The following is a 20,754-nucleotide window of genomic DNA, read 5'->3' on the forward strand; positions in this document are numbered from 1 at the left end:
CTGCTCTCTGGAGATTATACCACATATTCAGCCGCTCTCTGGGGATTACATTTTATGACTTTACATTTGGGTGTCATTATGGACAGGGAATAATTTTGTTTTTTACATTTCACTATTTAAGTGACAATTGAAATCTGTAAATTTGATGTTTTTTGTGTTTTCTTCAGTCAGATCTAGAGCTGCATTCACAATTCTGCAGGCTGCTGCCGCATCTGACATGTACAGTTGAAGGGGTTAAATTAATGGCACATACACCTGGACGGTAAAGCTACATGGCTGTTTTTATTGCAGGCCGGTGCCATCGCAGCAGGCGGCGGTCACTGATAAAAGATGTGCACAAACAGGGCGGCGGGCGACAGCGATTGTCCGTACTTGTTCAGCAGAGGAATGATACGATATCCTGCAAAGAAAGAGCGAAACGTGAGCTGATCATGTGATGGCGGCAAGGGTTGAGCGAAACGGATCGGACAAATTCAAAAATCGCCGACTTTCTGCAAAGTCGGGTTTCATGAAACCTGACTCGATCCTAGTGTGGGATCGGTCATGAGGTCGGCGATCTTAGCGCCAAAGTCGCGTTTTGTATGACGCGTTCAGCGCCATTTCTCAGCCAATGAAGGAGGACGCAGAGTGTGGGCAGCGTGATGACATAGGTCCTGGTCCCCACCATCTTAGAGAAGGGCATTGCAGTGATTGGCTTGCTGTCTGCGGCGTCTCAGGGGCTATAAAGGGGAGTTCCTGCCGACCGCCATGTTACTGCTGCTGATCTGAGCTTAGGGAGAGGTTGCTGCCGCTTCGTCAGAAGCAGGGATAGCGTTAGGCAGGGTCCATTAACCCCCAAACCGCTTGTGCTGTAGAGATTTCCACTGTCCAACACCACCTTCGGTGTGCAGGGACAGTGGAAGCTACATTTTTGTGCATCAGCTTTGTAGCTTATAAGGCTGCCCTAGAAGGCTCCCTGATAGCTGCATTGCTGTTTGTACGCCGCTGTGCAAACCAACTGCTTTTTTAAAAGCACAAATCCTGTCGCTCCTTTCTGCACAGCTATCTTGTTTATTTGTCCACACTTTAGTGTGCAGCAGTCCTTTTTAGGGAGATTGAAATTGTACTACAGTCCTTGTATTTTTTCATATATCTTCCAGCCACATTCTGCCACTTACATTGTGTAGTGTAATACACTGGGCCTGATTTTTTGTTCAGTCTCCCCCCAAAAAAGGGAGATTTAAAATCTCAACACGTTTATATACACCTTCTACCTTGTTTTACAGTACCATATAACGGTTGTTATTTTGGTTAGATTTTCCAAAAAATGATGAAGTCTGGTGGAAGAGGCCGTGGGTGGTGGTTGCGAGCTGGTACTGATGGTGGTGGTGCATCTGGTGGTAGTGGGAAAAGCACAATATCACCTAAGGCTGGAGGTGTTGAGCCAGCGTCATCGTCTGGCTACACAAGGCCTCGAAGGCTCCCTTATCTGGGAGTAGGAAAACAGGTTTTAAAGCCGGAGCAGCAGGAAAAAGTTTTGGCTTTCCTTGCTGACTCAGCCTCTAGCTCTTTCGCCTCCTCTTCAGAATGTTGATGATCTAACCTTCATTAAAATGAACCAATCATGGATTTCAAATTATTTTGCCCCACCTTCCCCTGCTGACACGTAGCTTGCCGGAAAAATGTCTTGCTTTTGGCCTCCTCTTACTGACTGCTCCAATTCCTCCATTTGCAGCTGCTGAATGTCCACCATAGGCCATTTTTCTACCTCCCTAAATGGATTGACTCCCCCCACAGGGCCGTGGTCACCATCTGGCGCAAGCACCTGTGCGAGTGCCGTTTGCCTGGACAGGTGGGTGTGCCCACTCTTGGGCTACGGTAGTGGCACAGGGTCCCACATAGTACAATGAAGTGTCTCTGATGGTGGAGGTGCACAACCAACGTCAGACGCACCGTCATAATATGAGGGGCCCTGTGCCAGTACCGCCGCCCACGAGAGAGTGTTCCCAAGCAGCTCGAACAGTGCTCTACCACTTGCAATACTTACCTCTCCCTGCTCCACCACTGTGTAGTCTGTGCTGTTAAATCCTTCAATGGCACTGCCAATACAAATGTGTTGAAATGATATTAAAAATATACAGGGGTCCTGGCCTCCATTTAGACCAGTTAATACTTTACTACCACTGTCTGCTACTCAGCAGAGGAGCCCACCCCTGTACCAAGCTACGCCACCTGTGTACTCCTGTTACCAATTTTGAACTGCATTTAGCCCACTTTATTATTTGGGCCTATATCTGTGTTTTCTCCTCATCCTGCCCATTGCCCAGCCAGTGATAGATGAGTCTGCTGGTACATTGACCCAGACCACTACATTCCCCTTGCACTCTACACAGCCAGAATCTGACCCTGCTGAAAGTCAGGTTCCCCTTCCCGCATACTATACCACCTTACACGGGGACAAAGAGGAAGGTGCAGATGAAAGTGCAGGTTCCTTCATCAGGTGGGGGGGGCATACTTGTTGGCACTGGCACAGGGCCCATCATAGTACGCAAAAGTGTCTCTGGCAGTGGGAGGCGCCACCCGCTGTCAAACACACCGCCGTACTATGAGGGGCCCTGTGCCAATGCCAACTAGTGGGCCCCCCCTGCTTGCTCAGGATCACAGCACTTGCAAAGTTGAAATACTTACCTCTCCCTGCTCCACCGCCGTGACGTGGTCCACGTTTCCTGGGCCCACGAAAATCTTGAGCCAGCCCTACCCCCCACAACTTTAGCCAAATGACCCCCTGTTTTCAATGCCTAACTATTATTATAAGGTAACGTAAGATTGACAAGCTTAAGAAATAAGAATTGATGTTTTTGGCATTAAAATGGGCACTGTAGGTGTTTTCCTGTCCTCCACTCACTGCCGACTTTGATTCCCCATTGACTTGCATTGGGTTTCGTGTTTCGGTCGGCCCCCGACTTTTCGCAATAATCGGCAGATTTCACCCGACCCGACTTTTGACAAAGTCGGGTTTCGCGAAACCCGACTCGATCCGAAAAAAGTAAAAGTCGCTCAACTCTAATAACGGCGGTAATAGTACGCGCAGGTGATGGCGGCCGGGTCGCTCCCTTCTCATATCAAGAGCTCAGCGTGAGCGGTGGATTTACAGCACAGATCACTACGTGGCGTCTGTGCCGGGTAGAAACTGCTCCAGTCATTATGCCAAGAGGTAGAGTGCAGATAACGGTGGGAGCACAACAAACATGGCGCTATCAATACAGAAAAGTAGCGCCATCTTACCCTGCAGCTCCGGGCAGGGGTGTGGCTACAAGGCATGCCATGTGACCCAGCTCATTAGCATTACACTATGTCACTAATGACTCCTTTGAGGGGTGTGGCCAGAGGCTGTTACCCCATGGAGAAGTATGTGACCCCCCCCAGATGCAGCATCAGCTACAAGGAAATATGTGACCCAAATGCTGGATGAGCGACTGGTGGCTCACCGGACCAGTGTCAGTCACAAGGGAAAGTAAGATTAGTGAGGTGATATGTCCAGACTGTCTAAAGAGAGGTGTTTATAAATGTAAGGGCTGGATATTAACTGGATCTACCGGGGTCGTGCATTCCAGAAAACTGAGGCAGCACAAGAGAAATCTTGGAGATAGAAGTGGGAGGTTCAGATTGTACAAAATATTAGTCTTAGATCAGGTACAGAATGTAGAGCACAGGCAGGGTGGAAGGCAGAGATGAGGAGGAGATGTAGGGCGGTGCAGCACTGTGGAGAGGACGGGTAGGTGGTACAGAGATGAGGAGGAGACGTAGAGCAGTGCAGCACTGTGGAGAGGACGGGTAGGTGGTACAGAGATGAGGAGCAGACGTAGGGCGGTGCAGCACTGTGGAGAGGACGGGTAGGTGGTACAGAGATGAGGAGGAGACGTAGGGTGCTGCAGCACTGTGGAGAGGATGGGTAGGTGATAGACAGAGATGAAGAGATGTAGGGTGCTGCAGGACTGTGGAGAGGACGGGAAGTTGGTAGACAGGGGAGGAGATGTAGGGTGGTGCAGCACTGTGGAGAGGACAGGTAGGTGGTAGACAGATGAGGAGATGTAGGGTGGTGCAGCACTGTGGAGAGGACAGGTAGGTGGTAGACAGATGAGGAGGAGATGTAGGGCGGTGCAACACAGGTTCAAGATTCAAAGAAGCTTTATTGGCAGGACCAAATACACATCAGTTTTGCCAAAGCAAGTGTATAAAGGCAATAGGGATAGGGACTGTGGGGATGTTGGGTAGGAGCTGTAGGGAAGGTGGATGGGGGCAGATCCATTGTGGGGGCTATAGTCCATGGCATAGGGGAGGTGTATGTGGGCAGATCCAGGGTGGGGGCTACAGTCCATGGCATAGGGGAGGTGGATGGGGGCAGATCCATTGTGGGGGGTATAGTCCATGGCATAGGGGAGGTGGATGGGGCAGATCCATTGTGGGGGCTATAGTCCATGGCATCATAGTTCTCTTTCTCGCAGTCTATGACATTCGCTCACATACCGCGCTGCTATCTCCACCGCTCTCTCTTCTTCTCCCCTGTGGAGAGGATGGGTAGGTGATAGACAGAGATGAGGAGATGTAGGGCGGAGCAGCACTGTGGAGAGGACGGATAGGTGGAAGGCAGAGATGAGGAGGAGACGTAGGGCGGAGCAGCACTGTGGAGAGGACGGATAGGTGGAAGGCAGAGATGAGGAGACGTAGGGCGGTGCAGCACTGTGGAGAGGACGGGTAGGGTGGTAGAGAGATGAGGAGGAGATGTAGGGCGGTGCAGCACTGTGGAGAGGACAGGTAGGTGGTAGACAGAAGAGGAGGTGATGTAGGGTGATGCAGCACTGTGGAATGGACGGGAAGGTTGTAGACAGAGGTGCAGAGGAGATGTAGGGTGATGCAGCACTGTGGAGAGAATGAATAGGTGGTAGACAGAGATGATGAGGAGATGTAGGGGGCCGCGTTGTAGAGAGGACAGGTAGGGTGGTAGACAGGGTTGAGGAGGAGATGTAGGGCGGTGCAGCACTGTGGAGATGACGGGTATGTGATAAACAGAGATGAGGAGATGTAGGGCAGAGCAGCACTGTCTGGAGAATGTGAATAAATTCGTTGAATCTGAACTGCAGCCGCTGGTGGAAACACTACCCTCCTTTATCAAGGATACGAACGACTTTCTTAGGAAAATTGATGGATTACATGTGGGTCCGGATACTATCTTAGTCACATGTGACATAGAGTCATTGTACACTAACATCCGCCACAATGATGGACTACGGGCAGCTCATTTCTTCATGCAAACATCTATGGCGTCTACCCAGACCAACATCTTGGTTGAACAGTTATTGGATTTTACTTTAACCCATAATTTTTTTCTTTTTAAGGGGTCCCTCTACCTACAGCTCCGGGGGACAGCAATGGGTGCTTCTTTTGCACCTGCATATGCTAATCTCTTCCTGGGGCTGTGGGAGAGGGACCTCTTCCTGTCGGATCCGTCGTCGTCAATGGACCGTGTCCTCTTTTGGGCACGGTACATTGACGACATTTTTCTGATCTGGCAGGGATCCATGGATTCCCTAAATGAGTTTGATTTCTCTGAATCAAAACCCATACCATATACGTCTGACTCACCAATATAATAAAGATCAGATTGATTTCTTGGATGTCAGGGTCTATAGAGATATTGATGACTGCCTCCAAACGGATTTATACCGCAAGACGACATCCGTGAATTCTTTTCTTCATGCCTCGTCCTCACATCCACCAGCGATGATACGTTCTATCCCTATAGGTCAATTCCTAAGACTTCGCAGGATTTGTTCTACCAATGAAGACTTTGACAAACAGGCTGAGGATCTTAAAATGAGGTTTTTGGAAAGAGGCTACAGCCATCGCTCAATCAAGAGAGCTTATAACCGTGCCAAAAATATCACCCATCATCAGGCACTTTACTCCCCAAGATCCATCACACCAAACCAAACAGTCAGATTTATTACGCAGTATAATGGACAGACGGAGCTGATGAGGAAATATTTGGAAAAATCATGGCCTATTTTGCAAACAGACCCTATTTTATCTCAATATATTGGGCCTAAACCCAGTATCACTTTTAGGAGGGCCACCAATCTCGGCGACAAATTGGTCAAAAGCCACTATGTCAATGAATCTCATTCCTTTCTATCTGATTTCAAACCATTAACAGGCTGTCGTCCTTGTGGTAAGTGCGTAGCATGCCCCAATGTGGGGAGGGCTCAGAACTTCACTAGCTCTGATGGCCAAAATACCTTCAAAATTGGGTCCTCTATAACGTGCACTACTAAAGCGGTGATCTATTATGCCACCTGCCCGTGTTCTCTGATTTATATTGGTTTAACTACCCGCCAATTTAAAATCAGAGTTCGAGAACACGTTCTGGGCATCACCGCTGCCAAGGACATTGAAGACCTATCTACACTCAAGACCCTTCCGAAGCATTTTAGGATACATCATGCATCGGATGCTTCTCTGCTACGAATTATTGGTATTGATGCCATTAAACCCACCCCCAGGGGTGGGAGGATAAGTATACCACTGGCAAGACTAGAATCGAAATGGATCTGGACCCTCAAAACCGTTTCTCCATTAGGCCTCAACGAGAATTTTAATTTTGCTGCTTTTTTGTGAACCATTATCTTTTTATCTTTTTATCTCTTTTGTAATTTTAATTGAACCGGCCCTTCTTTTTTCATGTACACATGTATATAGCTTTTTATTACATTATCTATCATATTTCTTAGCCATCGCTGTGAGTAGGTTACCGTTTATATATATTTTTAATACCCATTATCTTATTTTATGGGTGCATACATGGGTGTGTATGTATACATATATACATGTATATTACTATTTTTCTATTCCTCTCTATACCAGTGTACATTTGGTGTTTTATGCTTTGTATGCTCTAGGTTGTGGCTATTTTTTGGTATTACTTCATATTTATTTATCTATCTTATTATTTTTATTTTTATTTAGTATTATTATTATTATATTTATTATTTGTATTATTTTTTATTTTTTATCTATCATCATTATTATTTTTTATTTTTTAATATTTATTTATGTATATTTTATTTATTTATTTATTATTATTATTTTTTATTTTTTATTTATTTTTTCTTATTACTTTTTTCTTATTATTTTCTTCTCTCTTTTTTATTCAAGCTATATACATTTATGATTTTAACATTATTCATTTTTTATTCTCCTATCTAGTTATTATTTTGTATTCATCTTGACATTCTATGGCTCATCCTGGACTTCCTGGTGCATTTATGTCATCATGCTTAAAGCTGAACTTAATCTATTCCAGTGATACAGTTACCATCTCCAAAAGCATTCCAGTGATATATCCATCATCTTCAAAAGCATCATGGCGCTACAGTGTTTTTTTTTTTGTTTTTTTTATATTTGGTTATATTACATTGTTTTATTTTTTATTTTTTCATGTGCCAATATTTGGGTATAACTTCCATCTAATTAGGGACATTTACAATATATATACAGGCTTTATGTGTTATCTTCCCATCATATGTGTAGTGATGTGACCGACACATATTGATGCTTTTTTATGTTTTTCCCCCATTTTTTTGCCATGATTTTCACCTTCTATATATATGGATTATTATGTAAATATATGCCCACTTTTTTATTTGCCCATGTTGTGTAGCTGTCGCTGTGCGCGCGCGCTGCCTGGGTTTTCCTTTTTGTGCGTCCCGCGTTGCGTTGCCATGGCATCTGCCGTGCTGCGGGGCGCGGGCTCTGCACAATTTGGGTCTCTTGGGTGACGTGCGCGCCGCCTCGCCTCCGCTTCCTCCATTGGCTGCCAGGATACTTACCCTGTCTGATGATCGGGTGCCGTCGCTGTGCGCATGCGCCGCCTGGGTCCCGTTTGTTGTGCGTCCTACGTCGTTGTTGCCATGGCATTCTTTGCCGGGCTGCATGGCGGGGGTTTCGCGCACTTCCGGGTCCTTCCGGCGGCGCATGCGCCGGTACTGCCTCTGCTCCCCTCATTGATAGGATCCTTTACCGCATATATACCCGGCCGGTTCCTCCTGTACATCACCCCCTGACGAAGGACACGGTCCGAAACGCGCGTCGGGGTGCTCTGTACCTGGAGGATCGGACTTTTTTAGGAGGAGGTAATCATTTATATTTTTGTATGGAACTCTGCATTTGACCCTATTGTCTCTGACCTATGCTGTGTCATTAATGGTCGCCATTGATTTGCTATACAAACACACTGCACTTTACATTTGTGTGCCAGTCCTACACCATTGGATATATATAGTTAGCATTTGACCTCATTGTCTCTGGCCTATGCTGTATCATTAATGGTCGCCATTGACTTGTTACACAAGCACACTGCACTTTATATTTGTGTGCCAGTTCTACACCATTGGATATATAGTTAGCTGTACTATATATTATATTAATGAGTTATTTTTAGCTCAGTTTTTCACATATTAGGTTGCACACCTATTGATTTTTTTCACTCCATTTACACGTATTCTACACATTCACTTTTGTCTTTTGTATACATACAGCATATGTCCATTTTTTATAATTTTATATATATATATTTTTACACATTTTCACTTATTTATTTATTATACATATAGGATTTATATGAGCTTTTTGTTATCTTATGCAGAGTGTTTTCTATCTCCAATTATTGTATGGCATTTTATCCTGTATTTACTTACCCTCCTTGTATGTCCATTTTTTATTGCTAATTTTTGCTGATATTATTTTTGTATATGCGTTCCTCCAGCTACAGGCACATATGTTGTTACCATTTATTGCCCATTGTATATATACTTGAATAAAGGCATTTTATTATATTTTTGGTCTTCTTATAATTTTTATATAATTTTTCCATCTCCATATTATTTATTAATATATATATATATATATTATATATTCTTATTATTTTTATTATATATATATATATATATATATATATATATATATATATATATATATATATATATATATATTTTCTCCATTTTATATATTGGTATTGGTTTCCATACATCGGGTTCTACACTATTAATCTACCGAATGGTCTGCCATTCAACCATTAAGTAGTGGTTTTTGTTTCACTCATACATATATATATATATATATTTTGGGTTTTATTTTATTTTAGCCCTATATTATTTTTTGTACTATTTATTTATTCTTTGTCTGCTACTTCGTTCTACAGAGCAGCACTGTGAAGAGGACAGGTAGGTGGAAGGCAGAGATGAGGAGGAGATGTAAAGTGGTGCAGCACTGTGAAGAGGACAGATAGGTGGTAGTGAGATGAGGAGGAGATGTAAAGTGGTGCAGCACTGTGAAGAGGACAGATAGGTGGTAGACAGATGAGGAGGAGATGTAGGGTGGTGCAGCACTATGGAGAGGACAAGTAGGTGGTAGACAGATGAGGAGGAGATGTAGGGTGGTGCAGCACTGTGGAATGGGCGGGAAGGTGGTAGACAGAGGTGAGGAGGAGATGTAGAGCTGTGCAGCACCGTGGAGAGGATGTGGCTCACCGGTCGAGTGTCAGTTGCAGAGACGTATGTGGCTCACCCTTCCCCGGAACACCTTACCTCTGCTCATACTGGTCAGTGGCAGTGTATATTGGCCTAAGAATTCACTGGATAGAATGCAGTACTGGTCTTCCACAGAGACTCGGAGCAAGGCCAGCTCCGGGAGATGCACGGAGAAGGTCAGAGACTGGTTCCAGAAAGGGTTTAGTGCTGAAACGATCAATAAAGATGCAGATAAACTCTTCACATCCTGAGACTGGGAAAGGAGGTGATCAGTATAGAAGGACTGTAGACAGATGTGGCCCCTGAGACTGGGAAAGGTGGTGATCCATACAGAAGGACTGTAGACAGATATGGCCCCTGAGACTGGGAAAGGTGGTGATCCATACAGAAGGATTGTAGACAGATATGGCCCTTGAGACTGGGAAAGGTGGTGATCCATACAGAAGGACTGTAGACAGATGTGGCCCCTGAGACTGGGAAAGGTGGTGATCCATACAGAAGGACTGTAGACAGATATGGCCCCTGAGACTGGGAAAGGTGGTGATCCATACAGAAGGATTGTAGACAGATGTGGCCCCTGAGACTGGGAAAGGTGGTGATCCATACAGAAGGACTGTAGACAGATATGGCCCCTGAGACTGGGAAAGGTGGTGATCCATACAGAAGGATTGTAGACAGATATGGCCCTTGAGACTGGGAAAGGTGGTGATCCATACAGAAGGACTGTAGACAGATGTGGCCCCTGAGACTGGGAAAGGTGGTGATCCATACAGAAGGACTGTAGACAGATATGGCCCCTGAGACTGGGAAAGGTGGTGATCCATACAGAAGGATTGTAGACAGATGTGGCCCCTGAGACTGGGAAAGGTGGTGATCCATACAGAAGGACTGTAGACAGATATGGCCCCTGAGACTGGGAAAGGTGGTGATCCATACAGAAGGATTGTAGACAGATATGGCCCTTGAGACTGGGAAAGGTGGTGATCCATACAGAAGGATTGTAGACAGATGTGGCCCCTGAGACTGGGAAAGGTGGTGATCCATACAGAAGGACTGTAGACAGATATGGCCCCTGAGACTGGGAAAGGTGGTGATCCATACAGAAGGATTGTAGACAGATATGGCCCTTGAGACTGGGAAAGGTGGTGATCCATACAGAAGGACTGTAGACAGATGTGGCCCCTGAGACTGGGAAAGGTGGTGATCCATACAGAAGGACTGTAGACAGATGTGGCCCCTGAGACTGGGAAAGGTGGTGATACATACAGAAGGATTGTAGACAGATGTGGCCCCTGAGACTGGGAAAGGTGGTGATCCATACAGAAGGACTGTAGACAGATGTGGCCCCTGAGACTGGGAAAGGTGGTGATCCATACAGAAGGATTGTAGACAGATGTGGCCCCTGAGACTGGGAAAGGTGGTGATCCATACAGAAGGACTGTAGACAGATGTGGCCCCTGAGACTGGGAAAGGTGGTGATCCATACAGAAGGATTGTAGACAGATATGGCCCCTGAGACTGGGAAAGGTGGTGATCCATACAGAAGGATTGTAGACAGATATGGCCCTTGAGACTGGGAAAGGTGGTGATCCATACAGAAGGATTGTAGACAGATATGGCCCCTGAGACTGGGAAAGGTGGTGATCCATACAGAAGGACTGTAGACAGATGTGGCCCCTGAGACTGGGAAAGGTGGTGATCCATACAGAAGGATTGTAGACAGATGTGGCCCCTGAGACTGGGAAAGGTGGTGATCCATACAGAAGGACTGTAGACAGATATGGCCCCTGAGACTGGGAAAGGTGGTGATCCATACAGAAGGATTGTAGACAGATATGGCCCCTGAGACTGGGAAAGGTGGTGATCCATACAGAAGGACTGTAGACAGATATGGCCCCTGAGACTGGGAAAGGTGGTGATCCATACAGAAGGATTGTAGACAGATATGGCCCCTGAGACTGGGAAAGGTGGTGATCCATACAGAAGGATTGTAGACAGATATGGCCCCTGAGACTGGGAAAGGTGGTGATCCATACAGAAGGATTGTAGACAGATGTGGCCCCTGAGACTGGGAAAGGTGGTGATCCATACAGAAGGATTGTAGACAGATGTGGCCCCTGAGACTGGGAAAGGTGGTGATCCATACAGAAGGATTGTAGACAGATGTGGCCCCTGAGACTGGGAAAGGTGGTGATCCATACAGAAGGACTGTAGACAGATGTGGCCCCTGAGACTGGGAAAGGTGGTGATCCATACAGAAGGATTGTAGACAGATATGGCCCCTGAGACTGGGAAAGGTGGTGATCCATACAGAAGGATTGTAGACAGATGTGGCCCCTGAGACTGGGAAAGGAGGTGATCAGTATAGAAGGACTGTAGACAGATGTGGCCCCTGAGACTGGGAAAGGTGGTGATCCATACAGAAGGACTGTAGACAGATATGGCCCCTGAGACTGGGAAAGGTGGTGATCCATACAGAAGGATTGTAGACAGATATGGCCCTTGAGACTGGGAAAGGTGGTGATCCATACAGAAGGACTGTAGACAGATGTGGCCCCTGAGACTGGGAAAGGTGGTGATCCATACAGAAGGACTGTAGACAGATATGGCCCCTGAGACTGGGAAAGGTGGTGATCCATACAGAAGGATTGTAGACAGATGTGGCCCCTGAGACTGGGAAAGGTGGTGATCCATACAGAAGGACTGTAGACAGATATGGCCCCTGAGACTGGGAAAGGTGGTGATCCATACAGAAGGATTGTAGACAGATATGGCCCTTGAGACTGGGAAAGGTGGTGATCCATACAGAAGGACTGTAGACAGATGTGGCCCCTGAGACTGGGAAAGGTGGTGATCCATACAGAAGGACTGTAGACAGATATGGCCCCTGAGACTGGGAAAGGTGGTGATCCATACAGAAGGATTGTAGACAGATGTGGCCCCTGAGACTGGGAAAGGTGGTGATCCATACAGAAGGACTGTAGACAGATATGGCCCCTGAGACTGGGAAAGGTGGTGATCCATACAGAAGGATTGTAGACAGATATGGCCCTTGAGACTGGGAAAGGTGGTGATCCATACAGAAGGATTGTAGACAGATGTGGCCCCTGAGACTGGGAAAGGTGGTGATCCATACAGAAGGACTGTAGACAGATATGGCCCCTGAGACTGGGAAAGGTGGTGATCCATACAGAAGGATTGTAGACAGATATGGCCCTTGAGACTGGGAAAGGTGGTGATCCATACAGAAGGACTGTAGACAGATGTGGCCCCTGAGACTGGGAAAGGTGGTGATCCATACAGAAGGACTGTAGACAGATGTGGCCCCTGAGACTGGGAAAGGTGGTGATACATACAGAAGGATTGTAGACAGATGTGGCCCCTGAGACTGGGAAAGGTGGTGATCCATACAGAAGGACTGTAGACAGATGTGGCCCCTGAGACTGGGAAAGGTGGTGATCCATACAGAAGGATTGTAGACAGATGTGGCCCCTGAGACTGGGAAAGGTGGTGATCCATACAGAAGGACTGTAGACAGATGTGGCCCCTGAGACTGGGAAAGGTGGTGATCCATACAGAAGGATTGTAGACAGATATGGCCCCTGAGACTGGGAAAGGTGGTGATCCATACAGAAGGATTGTAGACAGATATGGCCCTTGAGACTGGGAAAGGTGGTGATCCATACAGAAGGATTGTAGACAGATATGGCCCCTGAGACTGGGAAAGGTGGTGATCCATACAGAAGGACTGTAGACAGATGTGGCCCCTGAGACTGGGAAAGGTGGTGATCCATACAGAAGGATTGTAGACAGATGTGGCCCCTGAGACTGGGAAAGGTGGTGATCCATACAGAAGGACTGTAGACAGATATGGCCCCTGAGACTGGGAAAGGTGGTGATCCATACAGAAGGATTGTAGACAGATATGGCCCCTGAGACTGGGAAAGGTGGTGATCCATACAGAAGGACTGTAGACAGATATGGCCCCTGAGACTGGGAAAGGTGGTGATCCATACAGAAGGATTGTAGACAGATATGGCCCCTGAGACTGGGAAAGGTGGTGATCCATACAGAAGGATTGTAGACAGATGTGGCCCCTGAGACTGGGAAAGGTGGTGATCCATACAGAAGGATTGTAGACAGATATGGCCCCTGAGACTGGGAAAGGTGGTGATCCATACAGAAGGATTGTAGACAGATGTGGCCCCTGAGACTGGGAAAGGTGGTGATCCATACAGAAGGATTGTAGACAGATGTGGCCCCTGAGACTGGGAAAGGTGGTGATCCATACAGAAGGATTGTAGACAGATGTGGCCCCTGAGACTGGGAAAGGTGGTGATCCATACAGAAGGACTGTAGACAGATGTGGCCCCTGAGACTGGGAAAGGTGGTGATCCATACAGAAGGATTGTAGACAGATATGGCCCCTGAGACTGGGAAAGGTGGTGATCCATACAGAAGGATTGTAGACAGATGTGGCCCCTGAGACTGGGAAAGGTGGTGATCCATACAGAAGGACTGTAGACAGATATGGCCCCTGAGACTGGGAAAGGAGGTGATCAGTACAGAAGGACTGTAGACAGATGTGGCCCCTGAGACTGGGAAAGGTGGTGATACATACAGAAGGATTGTAGACAGATGTGGCCCCTGAGACTGGGAAAGGTGGTGATCCATACAGAAGGACTGTAGACAGATGTGGCCCCTGAGACTGGGAAAGGTGGTGATCCATACAGAAGGACTGTAGACAGATGTGGCCCCTGAGACTGGGAAAGGTGGTGATCCATACAGAAGGATTGTAGACAGATATGGCCCCTGAGACTGGGAAAGGTGGTGATCCATACAGAAGGATTGTAGACAGATGTGGCCCCTGAGACTGGGAAAGGTGGTGATCCATACAGAAGGACTGTAGACAGATATGGCCCCTGAGACTGGGAAAGGTGGTGATCCATACAGAAGGATTGTAGACAGATGTGGCCCCTGAGACTGGGAAAGGTGGTGATCCATACAGAAGGATTGTAGACAGATGTGGCCCCTGAGACTGGGAAAGGTGGTGATCCATACAGAAGGACTGTAGACAGATATGGCCCCTGAGACTGGGAAAGGTGGTGATCCATACAGAAGGACTGTAGACAGATATGGCCCCTGAGACTGGGAAAGGTGGTGATCCATACAGAAGGACTGTAGACAGATATGGCCCCTGAGACTGGGAAAGGTGGTGATCCATACAGAAGGACTGTAGACAGATATGGCCCCTGAGACTGGGAAAGGTGGTGATCCATACAGAAGGATTGTAGACAGATGTGGCCCCTGAGACTGGGAAAGGTGGTGATCCATACAGAAGGATTGTAGACAGATGTGGCCCCTGTACACGACCAGTGTCTGGTGCCTCCGATGTCTTCTTCGCTTGACATTTCATTTCTTCTGAATCTATCATGGCTGCCGCAGTGGCGGGGGAGCAGTTTGCGTCAATGGACGCAGGGTTCAGCGCTATCACTGTGGGGAACATCACACAGATGAGACTGGAGGAGGAAGAGGACCAACCTCACCGTGCAGAGTGGCAACAGCCAGCAGAGGGCGACATTACCAGTGCTACCAGCGAGAACCAGCAGAGGGCGACATTACCAGTGCTACCAGGGGACACCAGCAGAGGGCGACATTACCAGTGCTACCAGCCGACACCAGCAGAGGGCGACATTACCAGTGCTACCAGCCGACACCAGCAGAGGGCGACATTACCAGTGCTACCAGCCGACACCAGCAGAGGGTGACATTACCAGTGCTACCAGCGAGAACCAGCAGAGGGCGACATTACCAGTGCTACCAGCGGACACCAGTAGAGGGTGACATTACCAGTGCTACCAGTGGACACCAGAAGAGAGCGACATTACCAGTGCTACCAGCGAGAACCAGCAGAGGGCGACATTACCAGTGCTACCAGCGGACACCAGTAGAGGGTGACATTACCAGTGCTACCAGCCGACACCAGCAGAGGGCGACATTACCAGTGCTACCAGCCGACACCAGCAGAGGGCGACATTACCAGTGCTACCAGCGGACACCAGCAGAGGGTGACATTACCAGTGCTACCAGCGAGAACCAGCAGAGGGCGACATTACCAGTGCTACCAGGGGACACCAGCAGAGGGCGACATTACCAGTGCTACCAGCCGACACCAGCAGAGGGTGACATTACCAGTGCTACCAGGGGACACCAGCAGAGGGCGACATTACCAGTGCTACCAGCGAGAACCAGCAGAGGGCGACATTACCAGTGCTACCAGCCGACACCAGCAGAGGGTGACATTACCAGTGCTACCAGGGGACACCAGTTGAGGGTGACATTACCAGTGCTACCAGCGAGAACCAGCAGAGGGCGACATTACCAGTGCTACCAGGGGACACCAGCAGAGGGCGACATTACCAGTGCTACCAGCGAGAACCAGCAGAGGGCGACATTACCAGTGCTACCAGCGGACACCAGTAGAGGGTGACATTACCAGTGCTACCAGCGAGAACCAGCAGAGGGCGACATTACCAGTGCTACCAGCCGACACCAGCAGAGGGCGACATTACCAGTGCTACCAGCCGACACCAGCAGAGGGCGACATTACCAGTGCTACCAGCGGACACCAGTAGAGGGTGACATTACCAGTGCTACCAGCCGACACCAGCAGAGGGCGACATTACCAGTGCTACCAGCCGACACCAGCAGAGGGTGACATTACCAGTGCTACCAGGGGACACCAGCAGAGGGCGACATTACCAGTGCTACCAGCGAGAACCAGCAGAGGGCGACATTACCAGTGCTACCAGCCGACACCAGCAGAGGGTGACATTACCAGTGCTACCAGGGGACACCAGTTGAGGGTGACATTACCAGTGCTACCAGCGAGAACCAGCAGAGGGCGACATTACCAGTGCTACCAGGGGACACCAGCAGAGGGCGACATTACCAGTGCTACCAGCGAGAACCAGCAGAGGGCGACATTACCAGTGCTACCAGCGGACACCAGTAGAGGGTGACATTACCAGTGCTACCAGCGAGAACCAGCAGAGGGCGACATTACCAGTGCTACCAGCCGACACCAGCAGAGGGCGACATTACCAGTGCTACCAGCCGACACCAGCAGAGGGCGACATTACCAGTGCTACCAGCGGACACCAGTAGAGGGTGACATTACCAGTGCTACCAGCCGACACCAGCAGAGGGCGACATTACCAGTGCTACCAGCCGACACCAGCAGAGGGCGACATTACCAGTGCTACCAGCGGACACCAGCAGAGGGCGACATTACCAGTGCTACCAGCGGACACCAGTAGAGGGTGACATTACCAGTGCTACCAGCCGACACCAGCAGAGGGCGACATTACCAGTGCTACCAGCCGACACCTGCAGAGGGCGACATTACCAATGCTACCAGCCGACACCAGCAGAGGGCGACATTACCAATGCTACCAGCCGACACCAGCAGAGGGCGACATTACCAGTGCTACCAGTGGACACCAGCAGAGGGCGACATTACCAGTGCTACCAGCGGACACCAGTAGAGGGTGACATTACCAGTGCTACCAGCCGACACCAGCAGAGGGCGACATTACCAGTGCTACCAGCCGACACCAGCAGAGGGCGACATTACCAGTGCTACCAGCCGACACCTGCAGAGGGCGACATTACCAGTGCTACCAGCCGACACCTGCAGAGGGCGACATTACCAATGCTACCAGCCGACACCAGTAGAGGGCGACATTACCAGTGCTACCAGCGGACACCAGCAGAGGGCGACATTACCAGTGCTACCAGCCGACACCAGCAGAGGGCGACATTACCAGTGCTACCAGCGGACACCAGCAGAGGGCGACATTACCAGTGCTACCAGCCGACACCAGCAGAGGGCGACATTACCAGTGCTACCAGCGGACACCAGCAGAGGGCGACATTACCAATGCTACAGCCGACACCTGCAGAGGGCGACATTACCAGTGCTACCAGCCGACACCAGTAGAGGGCGACATTACCAGTGCTACCAGCCGACACCAGTAGAGGGCGACATTACCAGTGCTACCAGCGGACACCAGCAGAGGGCGACATTACCAGTGCTACCAGCCGACACCAGCAGAGGGCGACATTACCAGTGCTACCAGCGGACACCAGCAGAGGGCGACATTACCAGTGCTACCAGCCGACACCAGCAGAGGGCGACATTACCAGTGCTACCAGCGGACACCAGCAGAGGGCGACATTACCAGTGTTACCAGCCGACACCAGCAGAGGGCGACATTACCAGTGCTACCAGCGGACACCAGTAGAGGGCGACATTACCAGTGCTACAGCCGACACCTGCAGAGGGCGACATTACCAGTGCTACCAGCCGACACCTGCAGAGGGCGACATTACCAGTGCTACCAGCGGACACCAGCAGAGGGCGACATTACCAGTGCTACCAGCGGCCACCAGCAGAGGGCGACATTACCAGTGCTACCAGCGGACACCAGCAGAGGGCGACATTACCAGTGCTACCAGCCGACACCAGCAGAGGGCGACATTACCAGTGCTACCAGCGGACACCAGCAGAGGGCGACATTACCAGTGTTACCAGCCGACACCAGCAGAGGGCGACATTACCAGTGCTACCAGCGGACACCAGCAGAGGGCGACATTACCAGTGCTACAGCCGACACCAGTAGAGGGCGACATTACCAGTGCTACCAGCGGACACCAGCAGAGGGCGACATTACCAGTGTTACCAGCCGACACCAGCAGAGGGCGACATTACCAGTGCTACCAGCGGACACCAGCAGAGGGCGACATTACCAGTGTTACCAGCCGACACCAGCAGAGGGCGACATTACCAGTGCTACCAGCGGACACCAGCAGAGGGCGACATTACCAGTGCTACAGCCGACACCTGCAGAGGGCGACATTACCAGTGCTACCAGCCGACACCAGTAGAGGGCGACATTACCAGTGCTACCAGCGGACACCAGTAGAGGGCGACATTACCAGTGCTACCAGCCGACACCAGTAGAGGGCGACATTACCAGTGCTACCAGCGGACACCAGTAGAGGGCGACATTACCAGTGCTACCAGCGGACACCAGTAGAGGGCGACATTACCAGTGCTACCAGCCGACACCAGTAGAGGGCGACATTACCAGTGCTACCAGCCGACACCAGCAGAGGGCGACATTACCAGTGCTACCAGCGGACACCAGCAGAGGGCGACATTACCAGTGTTACCAGCCGACACCAGTAGAGGGCGACATTACCAGTGCTACCAGCGGACACCAGCAGAGGATAACATTACCAATGCTACAGCCGACACCAGTAGAGGGCGACATTACCAGTGCTACCAGCCGACACCAGTAGAGGGTGACATTACCAGTGCTACCAGCGGACACCAGTAGAGGGTGACATTACCAGTGCTACCAGCGGACACCAGCAGAGGATAACATTACCAATGCTACAGCCGACACCAGTAGAGGGCGACATTACCAGTGCTACCAGCCGACACCAGCAGAGGGCGACATTACCAGTGCTACCAGCCGACACCAGCAGAGGATAACATTACCAGTGCTACCAGCCGACACCAGCAGAGGGTGACATTACCAGTGCTACCAGCGAGAACCAGCAGAGGGCGACATTACCAGTGCTACCAGCGGACACCAGCAGAGGATAACATTACCAGTGCTACCAGCAGACACCAGTAGAGGGCGACATTACCAGTGCTACCAGCGGACACCAGCAGAGGGCGACATTACCAGTGCTACCAGCAGACACCAGCAGAGGGCGACATTACCAGTGCTACAGCCGACACCAGTAGAGGGCGACATTACCAGTGCTACAGCCGACACCTGCAGAGGGCGACATTACCAGTGCTACCAGCCGACACCAGTAGAGGGCGACATTACCAGTGCTACCAGCCGACACCAGTAGAGGGCGACATTACCAGTGCTACCAGCCGACACCAGTAGAGGGCGACATTACCAGTGCTACCAGCCGACACCAGCAGAGGGCGACATTACCAGTGCTACCAGCCGACACCAGTAGAGGGCGACATTACCAGTGCTACCAGCCGACACCAGTAGAGGGCGACATTACCAGTGCTACCAGCAGACACCAGTAGAGGGCGACATTACCAGTGCTACCAGCGGACACCAGTAGAGGGCGACATTACCAGTGCTACCAGCCGACACCAGTAGAGGGCGACATTACCAGTGCTACCAGCCGACACCAGCAGAGGGCGACATTACCAGTGCTACCAGCAGACACCAGTAGAGGGCGACATTACCAGTGCTACCAGCGGACACCAGTAGAGGGCGACATTACCAGTGCTACCAGCCGACACCAGTAGAGGGCGACATTACCAGTGCTACCAGCCGACACCAGCAGAGGGCGACATTACCAGTGCTACCAGCGGACACCAGCAGAGGGCGACATTACCAGTGTTACCAGCCGACACCAGTAGAGGGCGACATTACCAGTGCTACCAGCCGACACCAGTAGAGGGCGACATTACCAGTGCTACCAGCCGACACCAGTAGAGGATAACATTACCAATGCTACAGCCGACACCAGTAGAGGGCGACATTACCAGTGCTACCAGCCGACACCAGTAGAGGGCGACATTACCAGTGCTACCAGCGGACACCAGTAGAGGATAACATTACCAGTGCTACCAGCCGACACCAGTAGAGGGCGACATTACCAGTGCTACAGCCGACACCAGTAGAGGGTGACATTACCAGTGCTACCAGCGGACACCAGTAGAGGGCGACATTACCAGTGCTACAGCCGACACCAGTAGAGGGCGACATTACCAGTGCTACAGCCGACACCAGTAGAGGGCGACATTACCAGTGCTACAGCCGACACCAGTAGAGGGCGACATTACCAGTGCTACAGCCGACACCAGTAGAGGGCGACATTACCAGTGCTACCAGCCGACACCAGTAGAGGGCGACATTACCAGTGCTACCAGCCGACACCAGTAGAGGGCGACATTACCAGTGCTACCAGCCGACACCAGTAGAGGGCGACATTACCAGTGCTACCAGCGGACACCAGTAGAGGATAACATTACCAGTGCTACCAGCCGACACCAGTAGAGGGCGACATTACCAGTGCTACCAGCGGACACCAGCAGAGGATAACATTACCAGTGCTACCAGCCGACACCAGCAGAGGGCGACAT

The 20,754-nt window shown here is 50.0% G+C and overlaps 1 protein-coding gene across 1 annotated transcript in view; it reads right to left on the bottom strand.

Annotated features, from left to right (window-relative positions):
* Positions 1–258: 258 nt before the first annotated feature.
* PLCZ1 (phospholipase C zeta 1) overlaps positions 259–20,754 on the bottom strand; it is a 115,518-nt gene continuing 95,022 nt past the window's right edge. The window contains exons 12-13 of the mRNA XM_069762753.1: positions 9,621–9,770; positions 259–400 (exon numbers count right to left, since the gene is read on the bottom strand). Of these exons, the coding sequence (XP_069618854.1) occupies positions 318–400; positions 9,621–9,770 (233 nt within the window). The 3' untranslated portion in view covers positions 259–317. The remainder of the gene's footprint in view (positions 401–9,620; positions 9,771–20,754) is intronic.

This window comes from Ranitomeya imitator, chromosome 4 (assembly GCF_032444005.1).
Source record: "Ranitomeya imitator isolate aRanImi1 chromosome 4, aRanImi1.pri, whole genome shotgun sequence".
In the NCBI taxonomy this organism is placed as follows: domain Eukaryota; kingdom Metazoa; phylum Chordata; class Amphibia; order Anura; family Dendrobatidae; genus Ranitomeya; species Ranitomeya imitator.